The 27,890-nt window shown below is 40.9% G+C and overlaps 1 protein-coding gene across 1 annotated transcript in view; it reads right to left on the bottom strand.

Annotated features, from left to right (window-relative positions):
* col22a1 (collagen type XXII alpha 1 chain) overlaps window positions 1-24,088 on the bottom strand; it is a 49,242-nt gene extending 25,154 nt beyond the window's left edge. The window contains exons 1-21 of the mRNA XM_022753981.1: window positions 23,998-24,088; window positions 23,345-23,911; window positions 17,862-17,942; window positions 12,643-12,754; window positions 11,657-11,780; window positions 10,946-11,221; window positions 10,751-10,831; window positions 10,066-10,182; window positions 9,909-9,953; window positions 9,742-9,804; window positions 9,477-9,515; window positions 7,185-7,238; window positions 7,025-7,078; window positions 6,877-6,930; window positions 4,299-4,352; window positions 4,168-4,212; window positions 2,140-2,193; window positions 1,969-2,022; window positions 1,391-1,426; window positions 437-466; window positions 49-102 (exon numbers count right to left, since the gene is read on the bottom strand). Of these exons, the coding sequence (XP_022609702.1) occupies window positions 49-102; window positions 437-466; window positions 1,391-1,426; window positions 1,969-2,022; window positions 2,140-2,193; window positions 4,168-4,212; window positions 4,299-4,352; window positions 6,877-6,930; window positions 7,025-7,078; window positions 7,185-7,238; window positions 9,477-9,515; window positions 9,742-9,804; window positions 9,909-9,953; window positions 10,066-10,182; window positions 10,751-10,831; window positions 10,946-11,221; window positions 11,657-11,780; window positions 12,643-12,754; window positions 17,862-17,942; window positions 23,345-23,911; window positions 23,998-24,088 (2,085 nt within the window). The remainder of the gene's footprint in view (window positions 1-48; window positions 103-436; window positions 467-1,390; window positions 1,427-1,968; window positions 2,023-2,139; window positions 2,194-4,167; window positions 4,213-4,298; window positions 4,353-6,876; window positions 6,931-7,024; window positions 7,079-7,184; window positions 7,239-9,476; window positions 9,516-9,741; window positions 9,805-9,908; window positions 9,954-10,065; window positions 10,183-10,750; window positions 10,832-10,945; window positions 11,222-11,656; window positions 11,781-12,642; window positions 12,755-17,861; window positions 17,943-23,344; window positions 23,912-23,997) is intronic.
* Window positions 24,089-27,890: the final 3,802 nt, after the last annotated feature.

The following is a 27,890-nucleotide window of genomic DNA, read 5'->3' as shown; positions in this document are numbered from 1 at the left end:
AGGATAGAGGAAACATGTAGGAAGGAAGTATTAAATCATGATCCTTACAGGAGGCCCTGGGGGGCCGTCGGCCCCTGGAGGCCCAGGAGGTCCAGCAATTCCCTGAAACAGGTCGAACACATGAATATATTTTACACATATCATTACATACACAATGTGGACAGTTACAGCTTACACTTTGAAACTGTACAGATAATGAATCATTTAAAACATACAGTCTTACAAAGTAAATACACCAAAACAAAAGTCATGGTGTTGTAGTTAGTTGTGTTTGTATTCATTGATCAATGCATTAATAACCTGCTGCCCATTTCAATCCCTTATACACAGTAGGTAATTACACTAAATGATAATTAAGAGGTGGTCTTTAAATCTCGACTTAATCTGTTGAAGAGGCAAAAATGATAAACCATTTTATGATTGAACAATTACTCACCTTTTCACCCCGTAAGCCTTCTTTCTGAACCTGAAATTAACACAATGAGTAACTAATTACATTAAGTAAGACTAATGATTTTCATATTAGTATATCATTGTCAAATTCACTGTGCTAACCTGGTCTAATTACTGCGATGAAATAAGGCCAGAGGCAATGGGTAGCTCTTATCTCCCACTCACATAAATGGTATTTTTAGTGTTTTCTAGCACGTGTCATCAGAAAACCTTTCATACAGATAAGATGTTGTTGTTCTTTCTTCCGTCAAATTATTCCATCTTTACTTTTCTTTCTTAATGAAAATAAAAAAAAACATATTGGGAAAACGTGTTCCTCTCTTCTTCATAGAGCTGTAACAGTAATGATTACATTCATTACAAATTTCCCATCAGAAAATTGTAAAATGAAAAAGGCCACTCTGATTTCTCAGAGATATATTGATATTATTTCTTTTGATGAGTCCAAACATCCAAACTCCAAAGAACTTCACTTTACTATGATTTGTGACAAAGAAAAGCATCAACACTTTGAATTTTTGTCATTTTTGCTTGAAAAAACTACTCAAAAATGATTGATTATGAAAATAGTTGGCGATAAACTTTCTGTCAATCACCTAATCAAACAACCAACTTATTCATACAACTTTAGTCCTTTCCTTCCTTCACACACTCCAGCTTGCTCTTGTTTTGTGCTTCCATTTAGGAAGATCAGCTCAGTAAGGACAGTAGGTAAATCTTGCTTATGATTACCTGGTTTTTTAATAGTGATAATCATAAAAATGTGTAATTGATTGTAGTTAAAATGCACAATATGACCTTTAATTGGATGAGTCTTTTTTGTTTGCGTTTTAAAAATACTGTTTGTTTTCTAACTCCTTCACGCAACAGTGTTCATCATTCAGCATTAAACAAGCCTGTTATTCTTATATCCCTTTGCTCTGTTTTTGATACTCACCACATCCCCAGGTAATCCAGGAAGGCCTCTCTCCCCCTGTGACACAGTTCACACAACAAGGATGAAAAACCCTGTCATTAGAATCAAGAGACTTTCAGAGTAAAGTCCCTCAGGCAATATGGTAATGATACGGCAACGACCATAATTTATGAGACTACGCGTGTTAAAATGCATACTTAATTGCAGGCCCAAAGGAAAGTGAAACTTGTGGGTAAAGTACCACGGCAATTCTTTGTGCGTATGTGCGTATGCGTGGATCCTTGTGCATGCATATGGGTGTGGTGTAAGCATGTGTGCACGACTGGAAGAATCATCAAAGTCAGTAATTACAGACAGACAAATGAACTCTGCATTTTATTTTCTCAGACAAATGAGTGGGCTGACTTTGATGGTGCACAGAGGACAGTGAGGAATGTCTGGAGAGTGCAGACAGTAGCCTGGGAAACTGATGATACCTCTTTAAAATGATTTATATCAGCGCAGCTTAATAACATTATGCTTAAGGCAATATCCTCTTTGAATTGTTTCTAATCAAGGGAGCAGGGTGTTTTGCATACAGCACAGGAGGAGGGACATACCTTGTCGCCTTTAAATCCGCTGGGACCGGGTGCACCAACCAGTCCTCTGAAACCCTAATCAATTTTAGACAAAAGCTTCATTAGTACAAAGGTGACTCAAATCTGCCACAGACTGTTATTATCTGAGGTGTGTTAGTGACTGCAGCAGTTTAACAGAGATTCACAACTTACATCTTTCCCAGGAACTCCAGGTTTTCCTGGTAATCCGTCCAAACCTGCTTCGCCCTGAAATGGAAACAAGTGGACAAGAAAACATGTGTAAAGTATTTCTAACTGTAGAAGACATTAGGCGATTTTCCATCCGAATGTAGAGCAGATTTTATTTGAATTTCCCACTGCAGTTTGCTGCATTTTGTTTTTATCAATACATCACCTCAGGCAAGTATAAAAACTTTTTTTTTTTTTTCTAAATGCCCAATTCCTGGTTAGTCTTGTTCGTGAATGAAACAGTCTGCTCCCAGAAAAATTATGCACATTTCCACTGTGTCTGGAACAAATAAAGTTTTTGTATAGCTAGCATGGCGGCACAGATAAAGGCAAAAAAACCCCAAAAAACTTCAACCAAAAATCCAAAGAAAAAGACCTCTCAGTAGTGGGTAGTTAGCATGCGCTGCAATAGCTATCACGGCTACAAGGGAACACAAATGTCATCAACAGAAAATCCAAAGAAGAAGAACTCTTAGTAGTGAGATCTGTCTTTTTTCTGTGTCTGCTGGGAAAAAGTTGAGACAAATTAAAACATTTATAAAAAAAATGACAAGACTAGAAGTCTCCAGTCACACTTGCAGCTCTGTGAGTTTCCACCTGTTATGAGCTAAAATCTACCATTACAATGCTAACATGCTCACAATGGCAATATTAACACACTGATGTTTAGCAGGTGTAATGTTAACCATGTTATCTATCCACGTTTAGCGTGTTAGCATGCTAACATTGGCACAATGCTGGGCACGTCATTAGTTTTGCAGGGATTTGGTCATAAACCAAAGTACCAAGATGTTGGCGCTAGATGAAAAATCAGGGGGATCACAGTAATTACAATTTGTCATCTGGGAATGCCAATCCATTCATTCAGCCTGGAAGCAGTGGACTCACTGACTAACAGTACCATCCAGTATGCCAGCATGGCTAATAAAGATATTTAAGATTTATTTAAGTGTAACCCAAAAAACATCCCTGCAGCAAACACTGCCCTGACTTGAACCCCAGATGCCTCCTCGAAACCACCAAGCCTATTCCCTTTATCACTTCACTGAGGGAAATACTTTTCCAGTTTTCACCTACAGGAAATTGCTTACTGACTGACTGGCTGGCTGACAGACAGCTCCAAACCTGGCATCAGCATGTTTGAATGGAGCTATAGTGTACCTCGAGCCCGCTGCACATCTTTATGCCATATGGCAAAGCAATCAGTGTCCTGATTCCATGTTGACTGCTTCATACAAACTGCTTGTTAATGCGATTTAAATTTAAATTCAAGTTGACGTCTCAGTATGATACATAAGTAATTTTTACAACTGTTTCTAACAACTCCCTGCTGTGATTATTTGATCTGTTATTTGTAGTATCAATGAAATCGTGATCACAAAAACATGCTGACTTCAGCAGGAAGCCATTGCTGAAGCCGTAGGATAACCTTTCACTGGTTTATTCGCAGTCTGAACACCATATTAACAGTGTGATGGCAAAAGGAGGAAGGTCTTAGCAGCTCAGAGGAAACTTCAGACATCAACAATTCACTATAGGGCTGAATGAGGTGCATTATAGCCAAACGCCCCCACAGAGTCGGACAGGAAGTGTGGAGAGTGAATCAAGGAAGCCACATCTGTTTGTACAATTACGCCCCTCACTTCTCAGCTCCTCTGAGAAGACTGGTCTCTCTCTCTGTCAGAAATTAACCCTGTCGACTCTACTCTGTACAGGTTCGACCTTACATTACTCTTCAAATCCCAAGACATGGTGGGAAAACATGGACAGGGAAAGTAAGTCTCTCTTGTCCCTCAGCAACTACACTTGTGATCAAGCACTCTTGAACAAGATGCTGTATGCGTTGCAGCAGAGCTGTGTGGCCAACACCCTAACCGTTGTACCAGGCAGTTCCCGAGTAGGAATACAGTATGTTGTGTGAATATGAAGCATGGAAATCTGTTTACATTCAACTGTTTAAAAAAAAAAAATTACTATTAAAGTATTACTTACCCTGGCTCCTGGAGTTCCTTTTTCACCTTTTATACCTGAATCACCCTACAACAAAACACAGAAAGATAATATAATTTCAAAAATAATATTATCATTTTGCATTTGGTGAAGTGCACTCAGATTATACTCACAATGACACCTTTTGGTCCGGGTCCGCCAGGAATTCCTGCATCCCCTTGAATTCCCTGTGTAATATAAATTGAAGACCATTATATCAGTGGAAGTTATTGACCCCCAAAAGTCTAACTGTTGCTGACTCAGCAATACACTCTAGGCCAAATGGAGACTGCTGAGTCAGAGCTGAATCAATGTAAGACATTTAACTGACCAACTAAGAATCCTGAAACCCCAAAAAAGAAACCACAGCTGTTTGTGACAAGACCCCCCTCATGGGAGAACCCTGGACTATGACCTCCTACCTCACTTTCATTCTTTTTTCTTGCAAAGAAAGAAATGTGTCTTCTGATGCTCATTTTCCAAAGTATTTTTCATTTCTTTTATCACTGTTCTTTTTTTTTTTTTCTTGGTTTTCTTCTAGGAAGTCTTCCCATCTAAATACACCCCAGCGTTCTTTGTTCTCCCTTACTGCAGTTCTGCCTGAGAATAACTTTTGGTCTGATTTAAAGTAGCAACTTTCAAATCGCAGTGGGCACTGTAAAGTCAATATTTCTTGAAAAAAGTTGGATTCCCTTTTTGCTCTTACTCAGGTTGATCACAATATATACAGAGGTAAATGAAGCTTTAACATGTAGAATATTTACCCCAGTATTATGAGCTTGATTTATGGTTTAAGGAGAATTTTTTTTTTTTTTTATTACTGTGTAATTTAGACTTTTGTGAGAGCTCCACAGTTAAATGCCACTTTTAACTGTGGTGTGCAACAACTGCTACTGATGGGTTAACCATGATTATTCACTTATGTATTGTAAAGAATAATTGTTTCAATTGGCCTTTTCCATAAAACACATTTTGACTTATCCCAACACGAAAAGCACAGGTGTAAATAATAAAATTAAGGATAACTGAATTTAATTTGGCTCTTTGTCACACTGGCATGGCTTACTAAGAGCACAGCCCTTGTTAATTTAATTGGTAGCACCTGTGCTTTTCCTGGGCCACTAATACAACATTAATTAGGTCAGCTGTCTTTTAGAGTAAGATTACCATCCTGAAAAGCTGCAAAATAAGATTTTCTTTACTATTTGGTAGCAGAAAAACTCCACAACAAGCCTTAAAAAGCTGTTATGGCTAACGAGCTAGCAAGAACTTAACATTACTCATTCCGCCGACTTGGAGAAGCATTAGCATTGATTTGGAGTCATGTTTCAGGTTGAGATGGGTTGAAAAAAAAATCGATTCTCCAATTAAAATTGATCTTCATTTGAATAATCCGATATCGATTCATAAAACCCGAGATCGATTTTAGACTTGGACAGCTTGTGCTGCTGGAAATGAAAGCTAGCTTATCTACGTTTTCATAGCCTAGCCTGTTAGCGTCACCTGACCTCTGCCTGCACTGCAGCTTCTCCTCTGGATGGATGTTTCCTATGCGGCTTCCTTTTGCTCGACACAAGTAAGTTAATGAATGTAAACTTGCCACCGTAGGTACCTGTGGTTACATAACATTTGGAAACGAGCCGCAACAACAAGCCGGCGCGCGCATCATAGGTGCGCCCCGGTACGTAAACAAACAGCGCTACACCTCCCTGCACGTGAGAGACAAACACGTTACAGACGCAGGCTGCATTTCAGACTTAAAAACTATGAAGGCAGTGACGAACGACGAGTACAAGCTTATATATCAGTTACTTTATCCAGTGTGTGTTATATTACTTTCACATCACCTATATATGATCTGGTTTGTCTCAACCAACCTGTGAGAAAAGTATCTTTTCTCTTTAGCTGCTAACTAAACAGCTGACTGTCAATCTGTCAAAAAGGCTAACATTAGTTGCTAACTTTGTCTGTCTGCTGCTTGTGCTAGGTAGTTAGCATATAGTGGGTTTATCGGAGATTTTATTGCTGCCATTTTGTTACTTTAAATGGACTCACTGTGAATTGAACCTACAGTACTGAAGATTAGCTTCTGTAGTTGCACAGCTGCCAAATAACGGTCAAGTACCTATCAGCATTATGTAAAAGGCTGCTATTTGCGTGTTTCTCTCCCTTTATCATTTTGTGTTATGTTAATTCCACATCAACACTATATGCCACATCAAAATTAGAAGATGGGCTCTATTTTCTTATAGTTTCTCTAAAGTTTTTCACAGGGCATTTCCCTGATTTAGTGTTCCCTGTGTTGCATCAAAAGTGGGCGATCATTCCCTCCAGTCCTGGGTCGAGCAGCCTGTCACAGTCCATTGGCCAAACCCCAGCCAGCCAGCATTTCTCCCTCCTCCCCTCTCCTTGCTCTTTCACCAGCTGCTGCTTGATCCAAGGGAAAGTCAACCAAACTGCCCCCCTCCCCCTCCCCCTCCCTTCTTCTCACAGGAAATCAATAACAGGCAGAGGGGTAATTGCCCAGAAAAACTTATGTATGCCCACTTAACAGAACAAGTGCATCTCTGAGATCAGAGCCAAAACCAGAATGACTAAAGATATTCTATTTTTTTTTCTTTTTTTCCTCACATCAAAATTATTTTTAAAGGCTTTAAAATTAGCCAAATGCATGTGCACTGGTTAAAAAATTGGAGGGCCACATTCACGCACCTTTGGTCCAGCTGGACCCGGCAGCCCTTGATCACCAGCCAGTCCTGCTTGACCCTATTTACAAAAAAAACATACAGATCAAAACATACCCATCTGGACAGTCCACATGCTTCAGACTGTAATACCAAAAAAAAAGTATATTTCTTACTTGCTCTCCTTTGTCTCCAGGTAAGCCATCAATACCTGGTATACCGCCGTGACCCTGTCAAATGATTGGAAACGCATAATTAATACCTATATGTGAACTTTTAAGATCCGTAATATAAGAAAACAAATCCTCCACATGTCCAGGGTAACGAGTGTCACACCTTCTCTCCTTTTTGTCCAGGAGCACCTGTCAACCCTATGCTGCCACTATCACCCTGTAAACAAAAGGCAAGTATTAACTTTGACTGTTCCGCAGTAGACACACATGCATGACGGCCGGTCACACAGGTGACAATGACGTGCGGTCAGATAATAAACCTGGTAGCATCACAGGACACGGTTTAGTACATGGTGGTTGGGGGATTAATGTGGAAACAAAGTACAAATGTTAGAGATGAATTAATACATGTATTGAGACAAAAGACAGAAGATAAAAATTCACACAAAACAGAAAGAGTTAAGTTAAAGTAGCACACAAACAAACTCATACATACTGGCGTCGCAGCCAGAATATGCTAACAAAGGTCAAAAGCTCTGCCAAGACCCACTATGGTCTGGTCACACAACCAAAGACTCAAGGAACAATGGCTTTCGATTGTCTTCGCAGTTTTGCACTTCTTCTGGTTTGTACACTGATGTCATGTTCTGTGCCAAGGAATCCCTTGGAATTCAAACGCTGGACTGAGTGAAAAGTAATGGCTGTTAAATTACACAGTACCACGAGGTCGTGCCCACCGCAAGACTTCCCTCTGCTTCATAAACCACTTTACAAGTCACAGAAGGTTGCCCTTTAATTATTTTAGGAGCTTATATCATTTTAACGCACGTCATTTCTTTCATCGCAGAGATTAGGAGAAAGGCCCCCGCTCTGCTGCGCCCTATAACGAAAAAGACATCATCTATAACAACACTGCTACACGGAGAATTGCCTTTTCTAGTCCGTTAAAGATGCAATTAGAAGCAATCAAAGCAGGATGAATTCACTTTCACCCCATGCAACTCGATGACCGACATAGCCATTTTTAACCACAGCCTGAAAGTGGGCTTACATCATGTGTTGGCATCAGGTTTAGAAAAGTTTACAACAAATTGCAGCCTTCTCTCGGAGAAAGAGAAGGCAGAGGCTCATGCAGAAAGTAAGAAACGAAAAAGCAACAGGGATGCTCTGCATTAACGTTTGCTTTTAATGCAGTTTTATCAAACCAGCCAGGTTTCAAGAAGCAATAACTACAAAATGAAAATAAATGTATCATGAAATGAGTTCTGCTGTCTGTCTGACTGCATTACTTAAAATAAGTTTTACTGTTTTTAGAGTGAGAAATTGGTTATAGATGCACACCTTTATGATTCCAAATAATTTACAGGTGCATTCTCCAAACTATGACAACCAAAGTACAACATAAGTGAGAAGGCTTATCCGGTCTTCCAGACCTCTTGCGACCATTTTTAAGTGTCCCTCTCAGGACAGCTTGAATGATGCATGCTGAGGATTTTGTCTCAAGGAATAAATTATACTCTGAGACTCCCAGCTGGCACTGCCAGGCAGCAGAGACACTGTGATTTGAGCAGACTGGGTGGGCGTCTGCGTAGGCCTGCCCTCTATACATCTACACATCCTCTGTGGTAATCTGTCCTGTAATTCTGACAATAACAGTTGTGGCATTTTCCTTGCCACTCCCTGACAGAAAAGATGTAAAAAGTATAGTAACATAAGAAGAATATATACGTTTATATTAGCCCTATAAACACAAATGTCCGACACTGACTGACTGAGTGATTAAGTTAGACCACTGGTTGACCAACTAGTTTGAGTTTCCCCGATTGGCCGTTGCTCTTTCAAAATGATTTGTTCCAAACAGTTTCTATTACGTCACCAGTGGGCGTTTACAGACAGTGTTGCCAACTTAGCACCTTTCCAAAAAGCACCTCGCGACAAATCCAGCAAATTCATGGAAAAGCTTTTGCTACTTTCCATAGGAGAGAGTGGCCAGTGTTGCCCTGTGAATGGCTTGGAAGTCACTGCTGGTTGACGTGTAGTCTTAATGGGCCACTTTCAGTGACAATTTCATACTTGTTCCGTTGTCTGACAACAGAAACAGAAAAACATGTAACTAAGAACAGCTTAGAGAGTAAATGGCTGAAACCAGCTGACACTAGTCGGAATGAAAATATAACGAGATGATGTGATGAATATGCAAATTTGCATATTATGTAAAGTAGTGACTTGTCATGCAGGCTTTATTTTCCACTGAAAGAAGTTGTTTATAGCAGTTCCACAACATGTATATGTACAGGTATGTATACAGTACATAAATACATATACTGATGAGTGATGAACATTACTGTGTTCTGTCCAAGGTACATGCATACATGCATATAAAATATGCACAGAGACAAACATGTATTCAAGCTAATGATGCTCATGCAGCGTCAGCATGCACCGCTTGACTTACCTTCTCACCTCTGTCACCTCTGACAGAGAGAACTCTGCCCTGCAAATAATTAATCAATAAGGATTAATTATTATCGAGGCAGGAAGAAAAGCAGAATAGCTGAGAGGCATGCAATCTGAAATTACTGGAGTGTCTCTGATAAGATATCTACCAATGATCACAGCACTAAACATGATTGAAACTCAATCAATCAGTTATTAGCTTATTAAATATTTTCTCTGAATGAACAGAAAACCACACATGTAAATGTCCACAGTTTTCATACAGTTTCTCCTTTTGCTCCTTTGATTCCAGGCGGTCCGATGGCACCCATAGGGCCAGTGTCACCCTGAAAACGTAGGCATGTTCACACAATCAAATAGTAGAACAAACAACATTATGAAACTGCAATCTTTTGTCACACGCAAGTGCTTAAAGGCAGTGGTAGATGACCTTTTCACCCTTGGAACCTGCAACACCAGGTGCACCGATGTCTCCCTGTGAGAAATAGAGACACAGACGTCTGTCGAAAGCCATTAAAGAAAGGATTCCCACTCATCTGTGGAAGTAATACACAGGGGTAAAGTCTGGAGAAATCAGGTAGCTGTACCTTCTCTCCTGCAGCACAAGAACAGTTGACTTCAGGGCCTCTTTTTTGCTCCACAACAGTAGGTGTCGGAGTGGGGATCTCTTCTGGGGGAGCCTCCGTCACCACTTTCTTAGGGCACTGAAAAGATGATATTTCAGCCAACAGTGATCATCAAACCAAAAAATGAACGACAGTGTGTGAGGCGGCAGGAGGATCTGATGTCCATTAAACACTATACATGCCTTTCAGTCACACACAGTGGCTGAAGTAGAAATGTCCCAGGTTTTTATTTCAGAAATCGGGTCACGTTAAAGTAGCCTGTAGTAGCATTCTGTTGTTTTACAAAATTAGTTTGCTGGCATGTTAGCTACAGTAGGTAAGAAAGCCCAAAACTGTTCATTATAACCTATCTTTGTGTTTTTAAACTAAGAATTAGTGTTTTAAATGAGAGACTAGCTTAAAGGATAAGGAGAAGACAGTTTACTGAGTGACAGTAACCTGCAATTAGCAATAAATCTACTCATGTGACTATGACTTTTACTTGAAAGGGATCCAGTTTTTTTTCTTACATCTCTCTTTTGTAATCTACATAATTACAATACATTTCTATATTTGTAGACATCCTAATCTTTAATGCTTTAAAACTTCTAAAAATCCATGGTTTGACAAGGGTACAAACAGTAGGTCTATGGCTGATAATACTCACAGGTCCATTGGGTAGATCACAGCAGGTTTCCAGCTCTGCATGCTTGGAATCGCAGTAAATCATCATCCTTTGGAGGTCGAACTGCACGGACACGGACAAATGATGAACAGGTCAACAGCAAGAGAACAGCACAATACAGTATCTCCAGAGTGGGCTGTATAGGGGAAACTACAACACATGCAGGTGAAGACTCACATCAATTGGCACACTGTCATACAGCCTCTTCCCAATCACTGTCTTCCCTTGGATATCAATGTCCTCCCTGTCTTCAATGGGAAGAGTCTGGATGTGTTTGCAGTCCAGGTACAGAGACACAGCCTTGGCCTCCACGCTGAGGGCAATCTTGTGCCAGTTGCGGTCAAACAGGTTGTCAACCTCGGCGTTCTTGAACACAGCTCTGACAGCGTCCTTTGTCAGCCCGACAGCGTTGTATTCCACCGCCTTGTTCTCACCGTCCAGACGGATGGACACCTAACAAATCAGAGGCAGGGTAATGTTAACGATAGGAGCTGAACAACACATGCAGCGAAGTTCAAGCCCAGACACAGAAAAAGCAGAATTTAAACATGGTTTTCTTTGGAGGTAGATTATTCAAATCTGTGTTTGTTAATTTAACATTTGGGGGACATATAACAGTTGTAGAAAAAAAGTTAGTCCTGCTTTAAGTTAAAGAATTACTTACAGTATTAAAATATGAGTTTCAGTTAGGAAATTATTATGAGGAGTCTGGATTTAAATTGATCTGGTTTGACAGGCATAAATACACTATTTCCATGTTTAAAACCCAACAATTTAAAGAGAATCTGAATAGTCCGTGTGCTGGGCCCTATTTGTTGATCTTGTAATTGGTCAAATCCAGACACATAACTCGTCACATTTATTACTATTTACATTTGTCTCACCCACCTGTGGGATTCCATATTTGTCAAAAACCTGCCAGAGGTACCAATCTTCACGCCTTGAGGTTTTCCTGAATTTGAATGTCGTCACAAAGGCGTATTCATCCGGCAGCCCTTGAGGAAATACGTCTCTGTGAAATGAAAGCACAGCGTTATTGCTAGAATAAACTGCGGTTTATTTTACTCTGCATGCAATGTCTGATAAACACCGTTGCACTCACCCTGTAACAGTTTAAATATTAATGTACAAACCCCAAAATCAAACACAATGTCTATGTTTCACTTAACTACCACTTTGTTTATAGCTGCAGTTCCTGCTCTCCTTAGCAGAGAAACACTGCACTATTCTGATTGAAACAAAGTTTTGAATATTGTATTTAAGACTCAAGAGGAGGTAATAATAAATCTGTTTGACATTTTGTAAATTGTGGGTGAATTTAATTCAATTTATCATCTCGATAAAACATGACATACACTTCAGAATATCCGGTGCTAGTTGTTTTTTTTAAATGTACAATTACATTTCCCAGCATGTCAATAAACTTTTGGTAATTTTAATAGATTAGAAATTTGTTAAGGAATTTGCACCATTGAAGTACAATCGCAACTAAGTTGGCACCAGCATTATTGCCAATTGTACTTCTTGTATTTTAAAGGGGGCCCTGAGTCACAATCTAAATTTATTTCCATTATAATCTTTAGCAATATATTTTGCTTTTTTCATACATATTCCTAAAAAAAAAAGCTGTTTTGTATCAAATCAGAGTCAAGTTAAATCAAGTTAATTGCCACACAGAAATCACTGGTTCAGTTAGTTATTTGTAAAATGAACTTGATGGGAATTTGCGTGCGACAGGGTGTAAACACATATTAGGTGGTGGGGTCAGCAAATATTTACAGATTACCTCAACCATGCCACATGTCACATACTTACAGGTATTTAGAAGCAAATGTGTAGTGTATTGTTTGCAGTATACCCGGATGGTCACTTACTCTGTTTGCTGTACAATGGGCATGGTGCCAAGGCGAACATAAGAACTCTGGCCCTCATCAACTTTGGTTCCCAGAATATCTCTCACATTGAAGTAGTCCATCAGGTCGAACCCTGCAGCGGCACAGTAAAATAGCCTAGTTGGACTCAAGACAGTATCACACACACATAAATAAGCACACCAGGCTCTTGAGTCGTGAGGCTGACTTATGGTTTTGTCAGATTGCTCGGGGTATACCGAGGTTTAATTAGGTCAGTCCCGCCACACCCTGCAGCCACTGCGTTTGTGGCTTTTTGGAGAGCGATTCAAGTCACAATTACTATTACTGAATAACTGGAAAATAGAGCCATTTGACGGCTATTCAGCATCTGTTAGATTTTCAGCCAGAGGAAAAAAAACTAGTTGCCATTGCTCGTAAGGTCCTCGTGTGAGTCTGAGGGTGTGTGCACGTGTGTGTACATTACCCTGCAGTGTGTGATTTGAAGTGGTGTGACCACAGACCATATTTAGGTGGTTCAGAAAGGACACTCCCTTGTACAACAAACATGTGCTGTAGCTATGGCAATGCCAGCAGGATGAGAGCTCGTGCAGCACTGATGCTGCCAGTTTGTCCAGCAGATCTCACTGAAAGCTAGTGGTTATGTTGTGTGGATTGAGCTCTTCTCAAAGCCGACTGTGCCATTAGTGAGTCAACACGATGAGCACCGCCTCGACATATTCCTGCAAAGGCCTCAGTAATGCAGCAAAATCTATGTAATGTAGGGTTTCCGGTGGGAACATTAACACCGCCGCACTAATCTTTAAAAGAGGAAACCAGAACATTAAGGTGGTAACATGAGAGTCTGGTAGAAGCTTAGTGGATGTCATTAGAAATAGCCAGGAAACAGGTGGTAAGACACACAGGCTGCCCTTGAGCAACAGAGTAAAAAATAACATTAAAAACAAGCGCAGTCATAACAGACTGAATAACTGAGGGGATCAGAAATTTTCATCTGTCAGTAAAGGCCACCAAGTGTCTCAGATGCACTGAGGGATTGCAGATTACTGTGTGCAGAGGAGACTATTTAAACTCACGAGGAAGACCTCTTCAGTCTCATAGACTTTCATTCATTTTGGATGCCATTTACTGACAGTTACCTCCACTGATCAGTAGATGGTGCTGTCTCTTCTGTGACTTATACACAGAAAGATCACTTTGTCTTTGGGTCTCAATTTTTTGTTGTTTGTGTGATGCTGCAATCAATTTATATGTTTGATCTTGATACTTTAAGCTTCACACACAAACTGACTTTGGATGAAGCAAATTTAGATTTACTAGGACAGAGAATTAGAGATTAATGCTGAACTTTGCCTGTTAATTTTTGTGGCCTGCACCTTTTTTTTCATGTTATTTCATATGTTAACAACATGTTTTTTTTTTAACATTGCCACGTGCTTACTTTGTGCCAAGACATTAAAGACTATAGTCTCAATCAGGATAACTTGCTTATCTGAAAGTGGCCCATTAAAGCTCTACAGCACTATTCTCTAATGATAGTTTTTGCATGTTTAAACCCAAAGGACTCACACTTTCAAAAACACAGCATCTAAAGCTTATTGAAAAAAAAGGTTCTTGATAGAAATCTGAAAAATATTTGGTTTAGAAATTCTCCAATTAACAGTGATAACAATTTAGCAAGTGAAAAGGTCAAGGTTATCTAATGCTTCCGCCCTATCTTTTGAGCACTGGTGACGCTGTACAAAAGTCATGTTTCGCTGGTTGTCAGTCTGGCTAATGGGTTGGGTTGCTCGAGGAAGCCCTGCAGCTGTGAGTTTTTCGCCGGCCTCGGTCCTCTCTGTCACCATGCTTGTATTGTGCACATTTGCTCACCGCGCCGTTTCTGTGGCTGCACGAGGACCATCTGAGCACAGAGCTGTAATTTGGACTGGCAGCGGATAGTGTATAATCAACCGAAAAAAAAAGTTATTTTGGACAGCCAAAAACGACCAATGGGGTGATCTGCGGGAAAAGCCAGATGAGTTCAGTGACTGGGGGAAAAGGCAAACACGTACACACACAGCATTCTTTTAATCAGAGAGCAGATGGCAACATCCGTGCGGTAGATAGCGAGCGCAGAGCCACAAAGACACGCCGCAGCCTCCTGTGTGTGCTCACTAGCCTGAGGGGTCAGACTACACAACCCATGATAAATACAAGTCTGACTCAAACCACAGGTCTCTCGGCTGTCAAATCATAATCAGCAGCAAATAGTCCTGACATTTCTCACGGAGAATTACACTCTCTCTGCATCGGCGCAGAGACACGTTTGTAGTGTAATTATAAGCGGGAGCCTACAGGAGCTGCTGTTGTCGTGACGATAAGTACTGTTTATCTAGAGCATCGCTGCATGTAGAGAAAATCTTTATGTGCTCAGCCGCAACTTTGACAATGTGCGTCTTGAAGCTCGGTCACAGTTATAGACTTAGTGCAGTCTGGAAAACCCCGAACATCCTTGTCATGTCAGGGAGCTTCAGACCTCAGACCGCTGTTTGATAACATTTTGCCCAATGGAGGTTTGGGCTCTCACAGTAGATCACATGTATGACACAACCATCTGTGCTATAGGTTGAGAAAAATCAATATTCATCCTTACACTTTCTCTCGCTGTGCCAACATCCAAAAAGAAAACTAAATTCTCCTTATGGGCTCTGGTGCTCCTTGGACCGCACTGTGGGAACCATTACGATATAGAAATCCATTTCTAAATTGGTAACCTTACATCACGACAGTAACTAAAGATTTAAAATGATTATAGTGACCAGCAGCTCTCAGGGAACACCATTTCATTTGTGGTGCCGGTGGCCAAATGTAAAAGAAATATAAATCAGTGTAGTCCACAGTATATTTATGGTGTATTCCACAATAACCTAGCTACTGGCTAGAAGAAAAATAAAATTCTCATATAATTTTCCAGCAGAACAAGACCTGGATAGGAGGCTCTAACTCAGAAAGACAAACAAAGCACAACCCAAAGAGTTTATTCCAGTTAGAGTGCTTACAGCATCTGACAAAGTGGTACATCTGCTTAAGAAAACATCAGCGAGATTCAGTGATTTATCTGAGGTTTCTTCTAATTCCTACGTGGTTTAGAAGAGAAGCGTATTTAGCGTTAGCCCAGTGGCAGTGATGCGCTAATGTGTCTGGACAGAGGGAAGTGATGCTGTCGTCTCTAATCAGAAGCAGACACTCCTCTACTCTCTGCTGCCAAATCACTGCTGATTGGCTGTTTTTTCTTTTCACTTTGACAGAAAGTCACTCTAACTTGAAGGAACATCCATCCATCCAATAGCTATACCACTTATCCTTTAAGGGTTGTTGACATTGGGCGAGAGGCGTGGTACACCCTGGATGGGTTGCCAGTCTATCACAGGGCTGACATATATTGACAAGCAACTATTCAAGCTTTACATCTATGGGCAATTTAAACTCGCCCATTAACCTAAGCTACATGTCTTTGGACTGTGGGGTGGGGGGGAGTTTACATGTTATGTCTGCATGGGTTTCCTCCAGCTTCTCTGGTTTCCTCCCACAGTCCGAAGACAGGCAGGTTAGATGAAGGGGAAACTCTAAATGAACCATAGGAGTGTGTTTGTTTGTCCACATGTTAGCTATGTCATAGACTGACAACCTGTCCAGGATACATCCTGCCGTGTGGCCAATGTACTGTATGTTGTGGTGCACTTCAAGCCCACAAATGCCAGCAGCTTGGATTTTTCCTTTTACACAAAATTGTGATGAATAGTGTGTGTGTGTGTATATATATATATATATATATTAAAAAATACACACTGTACAAAATAGTCTCTCAGCATCTTCATGGCAAAATTTGCCCTGAAAAAAAGCCTCATCCACTGACCCCTTGTTCAAACATTGTCAGACGTCAACTGTGCCAGCCAAATGTGTGAAGAGTCGACATTTCAAAAACACGACTTCCACCACTCTGACATCTCTCTCTCCATGAAGTTCGACGTATCAGGAGTCCAAACAGTCACGTCTGTGCATCTGTTTTTTCTCTTAGTGTGATGGATGTGGGTGGGAGACACAGACAGGAACTCACATCCCCCAAAAGACACTCTTGTAACAACATCCGACCTTTCTGGATAAACGCTACTCAAGACTTCTGAGAAAACTTTAAACGCAGCAGCTTGGAATGTATGAAATAAAAGCATGAAACGATGGAGGGCTACTGATTCGCTTGACATGGTAAAAGACTAGTTTAATTCTCGAGCTTGAAAATCACAGCTGCATTTTGAGTTTGACATTTTGAGAAATACAGTTATTTGCTTTCTTGCTGAGAGTTACAGTAGAAGAGTCAATATGAAGCTCTCACCAGCAGCCAGTTAGTTTAATGTAGCATAAACACAGAGATAAAACAGCTAGCTTTCAAGGTAAAGGTAAAAAAAAGCTTGTGGAGCCACAACTTGTTGTTTCACATTCATTTTTGTCAAGGGTATATTTGTGCTGTATGGAGGATTTAGTTTCCTTTGGAGAGATCCTTTGAAAGAGGTTAGCAGCCTTTATGCTAAGCTAAGTAGCAGTAACTTCATAATACTTTATAAACGTTAGAGTCGTGTCAATAATCTCAAATAAATGCAAACTTTATATTTTGCTAAACATGTTTGAATGCATGTTGCTGCAACAACGATGAAAGTAACTTGATATTCAGTGAGATGGATTACATGACTGAAGCAAGTTTGTTTTTCATATCAAATGGAAAAGGATGAAAGTCAATGGCTGGCCTTGAACTGTAGGCAAAACACATCTACATTTCTAAAGCACAGCAACTTGGTCTCCAAAATGTTTTGCTGTCATGTCAAGTGGGTAAAATTGGTAAATTCAAATTTGACAGCGTTTTGTTTTTGCAACTATATCGAGTTTTTTTATGCTGGCAGCATAAAACAAGACAGAAAATAAATGTGCCAGAAAACAGCACTTTCCCAAGTCATGAATAAAACCAATTCAGTTTCCAATCGGATGGAAATGGAGGAAAATTGTAGGTGAAAACTGTCTAAATCTCTGTATATAAACAAGAAAAAAAAAACCTTTTTTTTCTCTTCATGTGAAAAGGCTAAATGTGGGACTGTAGGAAATGCTTTGCAAAATAAAGAGTTGACTTTGTGGTTGTCAAGTGTAGCCAGCGCTGCATGTTGCTGTTAGGAAAGCAGCAGTTTTGCACATACCTGGAACCTCTTCAAGACCATAACTGGTGCTGCTGGGCTTAAAGCGATCAGGTTGAACCTTCATGTTTGGACACAGGACATCTGAGGAGAAAGGACAGTAGTTCAGTTTGGCACATTTTAAGTCAAAATATGATCCTCTGATAGGAACAAAAGTTAGAGAACTGTTCAAACACCTCTACTGGTAACCTTCTGTATTCCTGCTGGAAATCTGACCGGTTTGTTGTTTCATTTATAAAAGCAGTCATTCTGAAACTTTATGAGGGGTCAGACATTAAGGTGTGAAGTGTTAGATTGTTTCAGGATGTGGTGATCTCATTGAAACAGTCTCGGGACTGATATGTGATCTGAAGAGCACCAGCCCAGACAGACTGCCCTCCATCGCTCCTGTCTGACGTCTGTGGAGTGAAGTGTGTGGGTGAGAGGTTGGGCGGCTGTGCTAGTGCAGGGGGCACATCCACAGGCCCAAGAGCAGTAAGTTTTATATTTCCACTCACGCATATTTCAGTGATGGCGATGACAGTGAGAAAGGCAACACCATCAGGTTGAGTTTTTTATTGGCAGGAGGGGTGTTTTCTATTTGCGTCAAGATGCCAGCTTCACTAGTGCAGAATGCAGATATGTATCCTGCTCTGTTTAATATGTGTAAACATTGGCTTAGAGATGTGATTGACATCCATTCAACCTTGGAGGTGGTGAATTTTGTTTATGGCTCTCACAGCACTGAAAACGTACATGAATGTCCTCCAGCAGTGATATACAGGACTTTCTATGGAAACTGTTCATGGTGGGTCTGTGGATTTTTCTGGAGTAACAGAGATGCTGTTTCTGGAAAGACTAAGTTCTGTTGAATTTTTAGACTGGCTCCTGGTGTGGGTCTAGGGCTGGCAATGTTGGTCAGTCAGTGAATCCACTAATTTGGTCCAGACTGAAATATCTCAACAACCATTGGGTGACTTGCCATGTAATTTGGAGCAGAGACATCCAGGTCATGACAGGAGGAATTATAATAACTTTCATGATCCCATAACTATTCATCTAGTCTAGCCATTGTGACATCAGATTTTTAATTTGTACTTCAGATGTACTTTATGTTTAGTGCTTACCAGCAAATATCAGCATGCTAACATGGTCACTGTGAGCATGTTAGCATGCTCACATTTAGCTCAAAGCAGAAGTGCGCCCAAGTACATCCTCACAGAGTTGCTCACACAGTGACCTGCCATACATTTAAACTTACACTAGTTCAGCTTAAGCACTCAGAGCCCTCTGCTCCTTTTAGCTACTTTCACTAATTCAGCAGTTGTTTACATGCCATTCAGATTTGCTGCTTACTTTAGCCGTTGCTTCTCTCTCTCTCACACCTCTCTGTATAATACAATACAGCTCCAAACAGTTGAATCAACAACTGTCTAAAACGATTTTAACAAAAACTGATCATAACCTTCATGCAGCAGGTTTTACTACAGGACTGTTGTATTTGGACTGCATCAGTTTAGCTACAAGTTCCTAATAAATGTCAACTGAGTATATATTAGTAATTATGAGTTGTATGTACATCCTTCAAAGTGCCTGACTGGAATTTAGTGGTTGATTTCAGCGCTGAACTGAAACACCTGGCAGCCTAAAGATGCTCTTTAATTTAATAGTTTTACCATATGTTATTATTATCCCTATATAACATGTTTTACCCCTCCCATTCGAAATGGAACAGGTTTACTCAGAGAGTTTAACCAACTTACATTGTGCTTTTAAATGAGCACATTTTTACACAGTGGTTTTACTTCTACTGTAGTAAAATGTCTTTTCAGTAACAGTAGCTAGTGACCGTTGACGTTCTGACGTGCTGACGTCAGTGTAGTGGCTCATCTCCAGGCTCTGGAGTTTCTGTTACTGGTAGTTTATTGCTGTTGTGTCTAAACGCAGTTAATGTGTCTGTTTTCTTCATCTGACTAACTACCTGATGTACATTTCAACTTACACCAGTTCTCCTCCGGCACCCAGAGCCCTCTGCTCCCTGTAGCGATTTTCCCAAATTCAGCAGTTGTTTACCTGCTGTTCAGATCCGCTAGTTACTTTAGCTTAGCAGTTAGCGCTAGCTTCTCTCTCTCTTGCTCGGCGTGTCTTGGATCAACAGATGAATTTGTTCATCAGAGTTTGGCGTTGTTGTAACTTCAGTGTAAAGGATTGTGATGTTTATTACTTCTTCTTCTTACTTCTTACTTCATGATGTCTGCTGTCTTACCTCCGACTTACAACTTCATGATGTCTGCTGTCTTCCCTTTGAAACAAACCTCCGCTCATTAACCGGAGTATTACTCAGCAGCCTTCAGCGTGATAGGCTATTACTCGTGACGTATACCAATCAGATGGAGCTGTGGGCGGGACACTGTGACACACGTTTGTTGAGTTTACTGTCAGATCTCCTGGCCCGTTTTTTACAAAAACAAACACTGGGGTTAATACAAATCGGCCAGAATTTGAATTAAGAGCAGCTAGTGAGAAGTGCGCAAAAAAGTAACTGTACGCTAAGCAGTAACAGAAAGAAATGCCGGTACTGTGTACCTGTGCGGTAATCCAGGCCCACTTCAAGCACTGATGACATTGCTGACAATAGCATTAGCATTTAGCTGAAACTACTGCTGTGCCCAGTGCACATATGGTCTCACAGAGCTGCTTGCGTAGCGGTAGACTTAATTTGTTTTAAGCCCTATGCACATAATGCCGAATGCATGAAATATCAGAGGCAAGTACCTAAAAATCTAGGAAATAAACCCAAAACTATCTGAATGACAAGATAAAGACAGATATATATAAACTCCACTTATCAACCTGCATTAAATAGCAGGGCTGCAACAAAAAATAATGTCCCAACTAATGATGTAGACTGTTGTATATGTTGAAATGACTGCATGTGGACTCATCAGTGAATATCAGTATTATCTGCTTCACCTTACAATTGACAGGATGAAAATGAATAAAACCATCTCACCTATTTTACATGGCAAGATTAATTTTTCTATCATGTAGCGGGCAATGACAGCCAATCAGGATCCCGTCATCAGTTTGTAATCAATCTGTGAAGAGGAACTTCTCATTAAACCTATTATTAGCCCGACAATGTGTCTGTGTCCTCACTGTCAATCCTAAATATTATCTGTAGCCCACGATATCACAGTGAGACACTCCAGCTTCCTTAATAGATCAAGTATCTGCCAAACATCTACTATTAAACCCTGCAATTTTCTTTAAATCACAGCTATAAAAATCATCACGTCAGAGAGGCTTTTAACCTTTGCCGCATTCATTATGAGGACAGCTCCGTTGACATGTCTTGTTTTTCTGTTTCATGCATAGCCCAGAGCATGCCTAATGGGAAAATCCAAGCAGGTAATTTAACTGTCAGCGTATGCATTCTTTTCAGTAATTCTGCAAGTGGTCTTATCTCAGTTTCACATGGTTTATTTTTTATTTCAGCTGTAAACACTTTGTCCTTGTTTGTGTCTGACTTGTGTTTGTTTAGCAGTGAAATTCAGGGAGTCTTTTTTCCCACTGTCTTAAAAGTCTTTTTTAAGTGATACGGAAAGATCTCAGAAGGGATACTTGGTTTATATTGTTTATAAAACCAGCACGTCCACCAAAAATTACGATTCTGTGAATGAATGGAAGTGCGTCACTCTTTTTTTTAAAGACAGTGTTGTTGCACAGCTCTGAGACTTAGCATGCTAGATAGCCGAGCAACTCCCTGCACTTGTGGGCCTAAAACTATAATTTAGGCATCCGGCTGTGAGTTAAAATGGAAGCAATGTAAAACCTGTATTTGGAAATGAATGTCTCAAACAGGTTCATATTCATCAGCAGAAGTTTCACCATGACAGATCTAACTTCAACCATACTTTTTTTTTGTCACCAGAGATTGATATATTTTTAATTTATTTATATAATTTATTGTTAGTCCACAGGGAAATACACACAGCCTGTATTCAGAAACTGACTCACTGGTTCACTGACCTGTTGTTACTAGAGCTCCAGAGAGAAGCCTGAGAGAGGAGATGTAAAACTTCATTCAGATGTTTTTTGATTGTTAAAACCACAAATATATCTTCTAATGGATCAAAACTTCAAATAAAACACTGGAAAAGTGCAAAATAAAGGACCTTTAAACACACTCTAGGTGTTAGACAAGGGCTTTGATGTTAGAGTCCTGTGTCACTGGGGTTATGTAAGGTCAAGTGTGTGCTGGTATTCTTAAGCAAGGCCACACGCGCGTTAAGGAATCCTTGCAGTGCAGAATAAACAGTGCTCTTTTTTTAAACCTATGGATTAAAAGGTGAAAACATTCAACATGGACACTGGAGCGGCTGCACTGGACCCACTTGAAACATTAGATCTATAATTTTCGGGGTGAAAATAACTCGCATTGCTCAGGGAGCCCAGTTGTGCTGACCACTGACATACTTAGAGACTCACTCGTGGTGATTTTAGAGATTACAGAAAGAAAATAGTGGAACGCTCTTTCAGTGTAAATTTAGCCTTTGGTTGGTTCTACAATGTTTCGCAATTTATAACCTACATTACTGGTTGGCAGTTTGGAAGTCAAAGAGCAAGGTCAAAGGTCAGAGGCTATAAAATGAATCTCCAGTCTGCCCTTGCACCAGCATCACTCTGCAAGATGATACGGTCTTAAAAAAGAATGAAGGTGTTTTAGAGTCTCTCTCCAGTGGAATCTCTACTTTTGCCATATCCTGACAATTCAGAGCAAAATTAAAGTGAGAGTTTGTCAATGCTCATCTCTGCACTAAAACCGTGTAATCATGTCATTTCCGTTTTTGTATTTGCTGCGGCTAAGACTTATGGCATCCTTTTCTTTCCTGTCTGGCTAATTTTAGGCAGGAATTTCAAGCGCTGGAGTGCAAAGCATCCATCTTCTCCATGCAAACACTCGCACGCAGATACTTCTTCACACAGCTACTGGACAACATAAGGCTGTTACTTTACTTTTTGAGCCTATTTTTGCTAATTCGTCTGGCTGTGTAAACTACTTGCTACGCCTGTGTGCCTGTGTGTGTGTGTGAAGGACTTTCTCAGTGCACGGGTGGAAAAACTATTTGGGTTAGACAGGCTTTCCAGTGCTAAACACCTCTGCAGTGAAAAAGACAGCTGAACCACAGAAATGTCTTGGTTAGAAAACTGTCATTTACAAGCCAGCTTTTGAATCATCCCCCTCACACTCTTCATATTCAGGCGAATAGAGGCCGTGACAGCACTGTGTACATGTGCAGCAGCTCTCTGTGGTTAGGGTGGGGTTTTGTGGTTTGGGCCTTTTCCTCCGTACGGTGGTTAAAGGTTAAAATAAGAGTCTAATTTGATTAAGTGCACGTTCAGGGTGAGGCAGGCAGACTTCAAAAGAGAGGCTTCAAAAAAAAGAGGCCATGTGGCATTCAGTGTGACTGATGTGTTGGCACCGAGCCTGATGGCTGACTTACTCTCGCACAGCCTCCTCCTCAGCCGGCCCCTGATCTTGTCAATGGCATTAAAGTCCGTCACATGGAAGACGTGGGCATTCTTTGGCTCGGCGGCGATTTCCTCCAGCTCCTCCTTCAGCGCCTCCCCGATGCCCACGGCGAACATCCTGATGCCGGCTTTGGCAGCTGCCTTAGAGGGCTCCAGAACATAATCCTGGCTTCGGCCATCTGTGAGGAGGATGGCCACCCTCTGGATGCCTTTGGCGACGGGCCTTGCTCCGTTCTGCTCGGTGAAGATGTTGTTGGTGGTGTAGCTGATGGCGTCCCCGGTCATTGTATTTCCCCCCAGGTAGCGTATGTTACGGGCAGCTCGCTTCACATCTTCCAGGGTCCTGTGTTTCCCCAGGTTGAATTCAGTGGTGGGTCTGTCACTGTAGCGAACCACAGCTACTCTCGTCTTCTCTGCGGCCACATCGAAAGACTCCACCAGGTTGGCCACCCATTGTCTGATCTTCTCGAAGTTCTCTTTTCCAACACTGGATGAGGTATCCAGGATAAACGCCAAGTCATAGTGGACACTTTTACACCCTGGAGAAAGCAGATACAGGAGCATTTAATCACTTCTCACATGCAGTCAATATGGAGTCTAGAGTTTTCAGTCTTAATGGTCTTACCTGCCCTCTGTGCTTCCACTCTCTCACCAGAAAGAGTCAAGGCCAGGATGACCAAGACCAGGGTGATCCTAAATCCCACTCGTAATTCCATCTCGGCCTCAATATGGGTCTGTTTTGTTTAGCTTATTACCACCATCAAGCTGTTCAGTCTGTGGAAAGGTCAGTGGAAACATCAACAACTCACTGTCACATGAACTCTAGCAGACACTGCAGCCAGTTTTATAAATGCACCGCTGAATTAGGAAACATTTCAGAATCTAAATCCTGTCTTGCCAAAACTGTCCCTTGCACCTTTTCATCACTGAACCACAAATGAACACAATTTGTGATAATTTCTCTCCAACCGAGAAACCAAAGTGGATGAAGCCTTTCCTGTGGTGCAGGGGATAGCTATAAAAAAAAGGAGGCTTTCTACAATGGCTGCTGCCACATCTTTACAGTGAGAAGGCACTAGTAGAAAGCTGATTTAAAATTGCATTACACGCTTTATATATGTGAAAGAAAAGAAAACCCTGGGATCCAGAGAAGAAGAAATTCTCTATCTCACCTCCCCTTCATTTCCCAGTATTTTCTATTGTCTCCTGTTTTAATTTCTGGTATGGAAGCTGGCAGGAAATGTTCTCCACTGTCAGGACATGATAATTTAAAGTCTGAAATACAGCTGTCATCTCTCAACAGCATCAAGTGAATATTTCATCCAGAGAAAACCGGACTCAACAAAGATTGCTGGAACCTGCTGCCAAACTTTTTTTTATTTTTTTCAACCATTTCCACCCACAAGACGGTTAAAGAACGTCAGGAGAGCACAGTTCGCTGATGTTGCACCAGATATAGTTGTCCTTTGGAGACGCTGAGCCGATCCACCAGTGTGTTTCACAGGGCGTATCAGCCCCTCTCTGTTGGATTCATTTATGAGGCAGTTTTGCCTGGGTGGCGCTGTCAGAAACCTGTTGTATAAACACAAAACTATTCTCGCGTGTACTGTAGACCAGCGGTTGTGATGCCTGACATTAGGGCTGATGTGTGACTGACCGTAGCCATAACACGGGCTCTTACTGACTGGATGAGCGTCTCACTGTGGGGGGGGGGGAGTCATCAGGGGGAGGTTAAGGAAAGTCTGACTTACGCACAACTTGTAAAGCAATAAAAATGCCCTGAAAAGTTTTTTACCATCCTTGACCACCTTCCTGTGCAATCTGATATTTCCACTGCATTATGTTGCTAATGTATTTGTATCCCAGAGGTGAACAGCATCTGCTCCTAATGAAATATTTAGAGGGGTACTTTACTTGAGTATAAATAGTTGAGAAATGTATTCCCTTCTTTTGCAGAAAGTTAGATGAAAACTCTCATATCTGAGCATGAAGTATCACCCAGACCAAGATCACAGTTAGGTTAGCTTAGCATAAAGACTGGAAACGTGGGTGAATAGTTGCTCTGGCTCTGTCTATCTAAAGCGAACTATTAACACGTTTTACCTTGTTTACTTGATATGTACAAAGTGAAGAGGTGGAGAAATGGCAAATTATGTTTTTACGGGAAGTTATTTGCCAGATTATTTCTCAGCCCGGAGCGGTGACTCCAGGCTTTCAGGAATGGAGCTGGATTTTAAGGTGATTTTAGTGTTGTGCTGACACCGGGTGTTGCAACTTCACGGTTCATGACTTGACACACACACACACACACACACACACACACACACACACACACACACACACACACACACACAGCAGCTGAGATGAGTCATCAGAATTTGCAGAATTTGATTATCTTGTCCCATTTGTATCAACAGGAAATCAGACTCAGACGAGCATGTTCTCGATTGGTTCAGCTGGAGGAGGGCTCCAGTGCATTTGCCCTACGGCTCCAAAAAATGCTTAAGTGTGAGGAAGCTTTTTTTCCACATCCATAAACGACTCAGCGGCAAGTAAAGCTGCAAATTTTCGCTTTTACACATCGGTTGTGTGAAATAAGTAAGTGCTGGTAGGCAGATTTTATTTTTTGCACTCGGACAGAACCACACTGACAGTTTCTTCCTGTTTCCAGACTATAGCCTGATATTGAGGGCTGGTCTGACCAGCAGGGGCAGGTTGAAACATTTATATGTGCTTCTTACCTGTAATTGTAAATATTACAAAATATTGCGTATAATATCTTGTGACACAATTTCAGTCACCCCTAAAGTGGACCGTACCATTTCTTAACCTTGTCTGTGACACTTGCCTCACTCACATTAGTGGCTCTTGTCCCGAGTAGCAGTAGCTAACTATCAGGATTGTTTAATACACTTTACTTTCTTCGCACTGCTGATATTTAATGCACAGATATGAGAGTGGCACCGATCTTTTTAGCTTATATCATATGAAATGAATTGGAGTTATGTACTGTATTAATGTATCACACTGTAATGATTGCTGTTCCATTGACACTTGCAGTATTTCTCCTGTTTTAAAGCGAAATATTTTGCCATCTTTAAAGCATATTTCAGACTTGTTATGACAACAAACGGAGGAAATTTGGGCCTAAAAAGTGAAAAAAAAAAAACGCAAAATGAAAGAGTATTAAAAGAAACAGAAAGTGATTTAAATGGAAAGTAATTTCAGGAAATGTTGTGGAGGGAGACAAGTCTAAGAACAGCAGCCCGTTGACGGTGGCTTGGCTTCTACAGCATGTGAAATAGAGAGTGCATTATTTACTGTGGGTGAAGCAAAGTGCTCTGGCCTCCAGATACCAGTTTCCTTATCTGATTCTCCATTGGGCTATTTCTGCTAGCCTACTTGGTTTCACTGCTGCCATTAATGAGCAGAATAAGCACGCTAGCTGAATCGCTCTAATTACCTCCATTAGTGTAGCATTTAAAATCAGAGAAATTCAGCCCAGCAAGACTTCAGTGAAAAAAAAAAAAAGGAAGAAATTCTGCTTCTCTATGAAAGCAGCTGAATAAGATTTGTATTCATGCTCCTAATCCTCTTTACCCAACTTTGTATAAGTCTAACATAACCGTAATTTGTCTCCCTTTCATCTCTGATTACATTTAAATACATTGTATGGGTTTCCCCAGTGCTGTGTTGAATTAATCCGCAGTTTTACAAGCAGATACAGTATCCAAGGTAAAGCTGAAAACAAGCTGTTTTGCCTCCGTCAACATCTGAACCTGAAGTCAGATTCCTTACAATGTGTGGGTCTGTATCATCAGGCCTGTTTCCACTTCCTCTCTCAATGGCAGACCTGGGACTGCAACGTAGATGTCTATAACAGAAGCACCACGTTTATCATTTCCACAATGTAAAAAACAGAAAGAGCTTCTTTTTTTCTTTTTTTTTTCTCCCATGCGCAACCCAAGAAGAAAAAAGAAAAGGTTTATTCTCTGATAGAGCATCTGAACATGTGGATACAAAAAAACAAAACAACAACAATTCAAACCTGCTAAAGAATGAAAAAATTATCTTAGAGTCAGTTTTTAAAAGAGAGTAGAGACGGATGGGTGATTTATATGAAGCTAATTTTTTTGTCTTACCTGTCCTGTCACTCAGTCAGCGTTAGTGGAGGCGTCAGTCTCTCTCTGCCTCCAGCACTCACACCCTGAATCAGCACCGGGGCAGCATCATTATCAGGTGATAATAATCCAAAATACCTCCCCCCCACAGGCGCCAGCAATCACGATGAGATTATTATATAATCCAGGGTGACAATCCAGTGTACGGTGTTTGTTAAAAAGTGAGGTGAGGTGAGCTCCCAGGCAACCTTGTGGATGGGTGGACAGAGTAGGAGGGAACTACGAGGGGGGAAAGTGTTGGATTTCACTGGGGGACGAGGTGGCTTCTACTGGGCTGTGCTCGCACATAAAAAAAGGCTGAGAGGCGCAGCCAATTATAGACCCAACTTTCTGGATA

The sequence above is a fragment of the Seriola dumerili genome, unplaced genomic scaffold (genome assembly GCF_002260705.1).
Source record: "Seriola dumerili isolate Sdu_G_001 unplaced genomic scaffold, Sdu_1.0 BDQW01000202.1, whole genome shotgun sequence".
NCBI lineage: Eukaryota > Metazoa > Chordata > Actinopteri > Carangiformes > Carangidae > Seriola > Seriola dumerili.
This window is presented reverse-complemented; position numbering and strand designations above follow the sequence as displayed.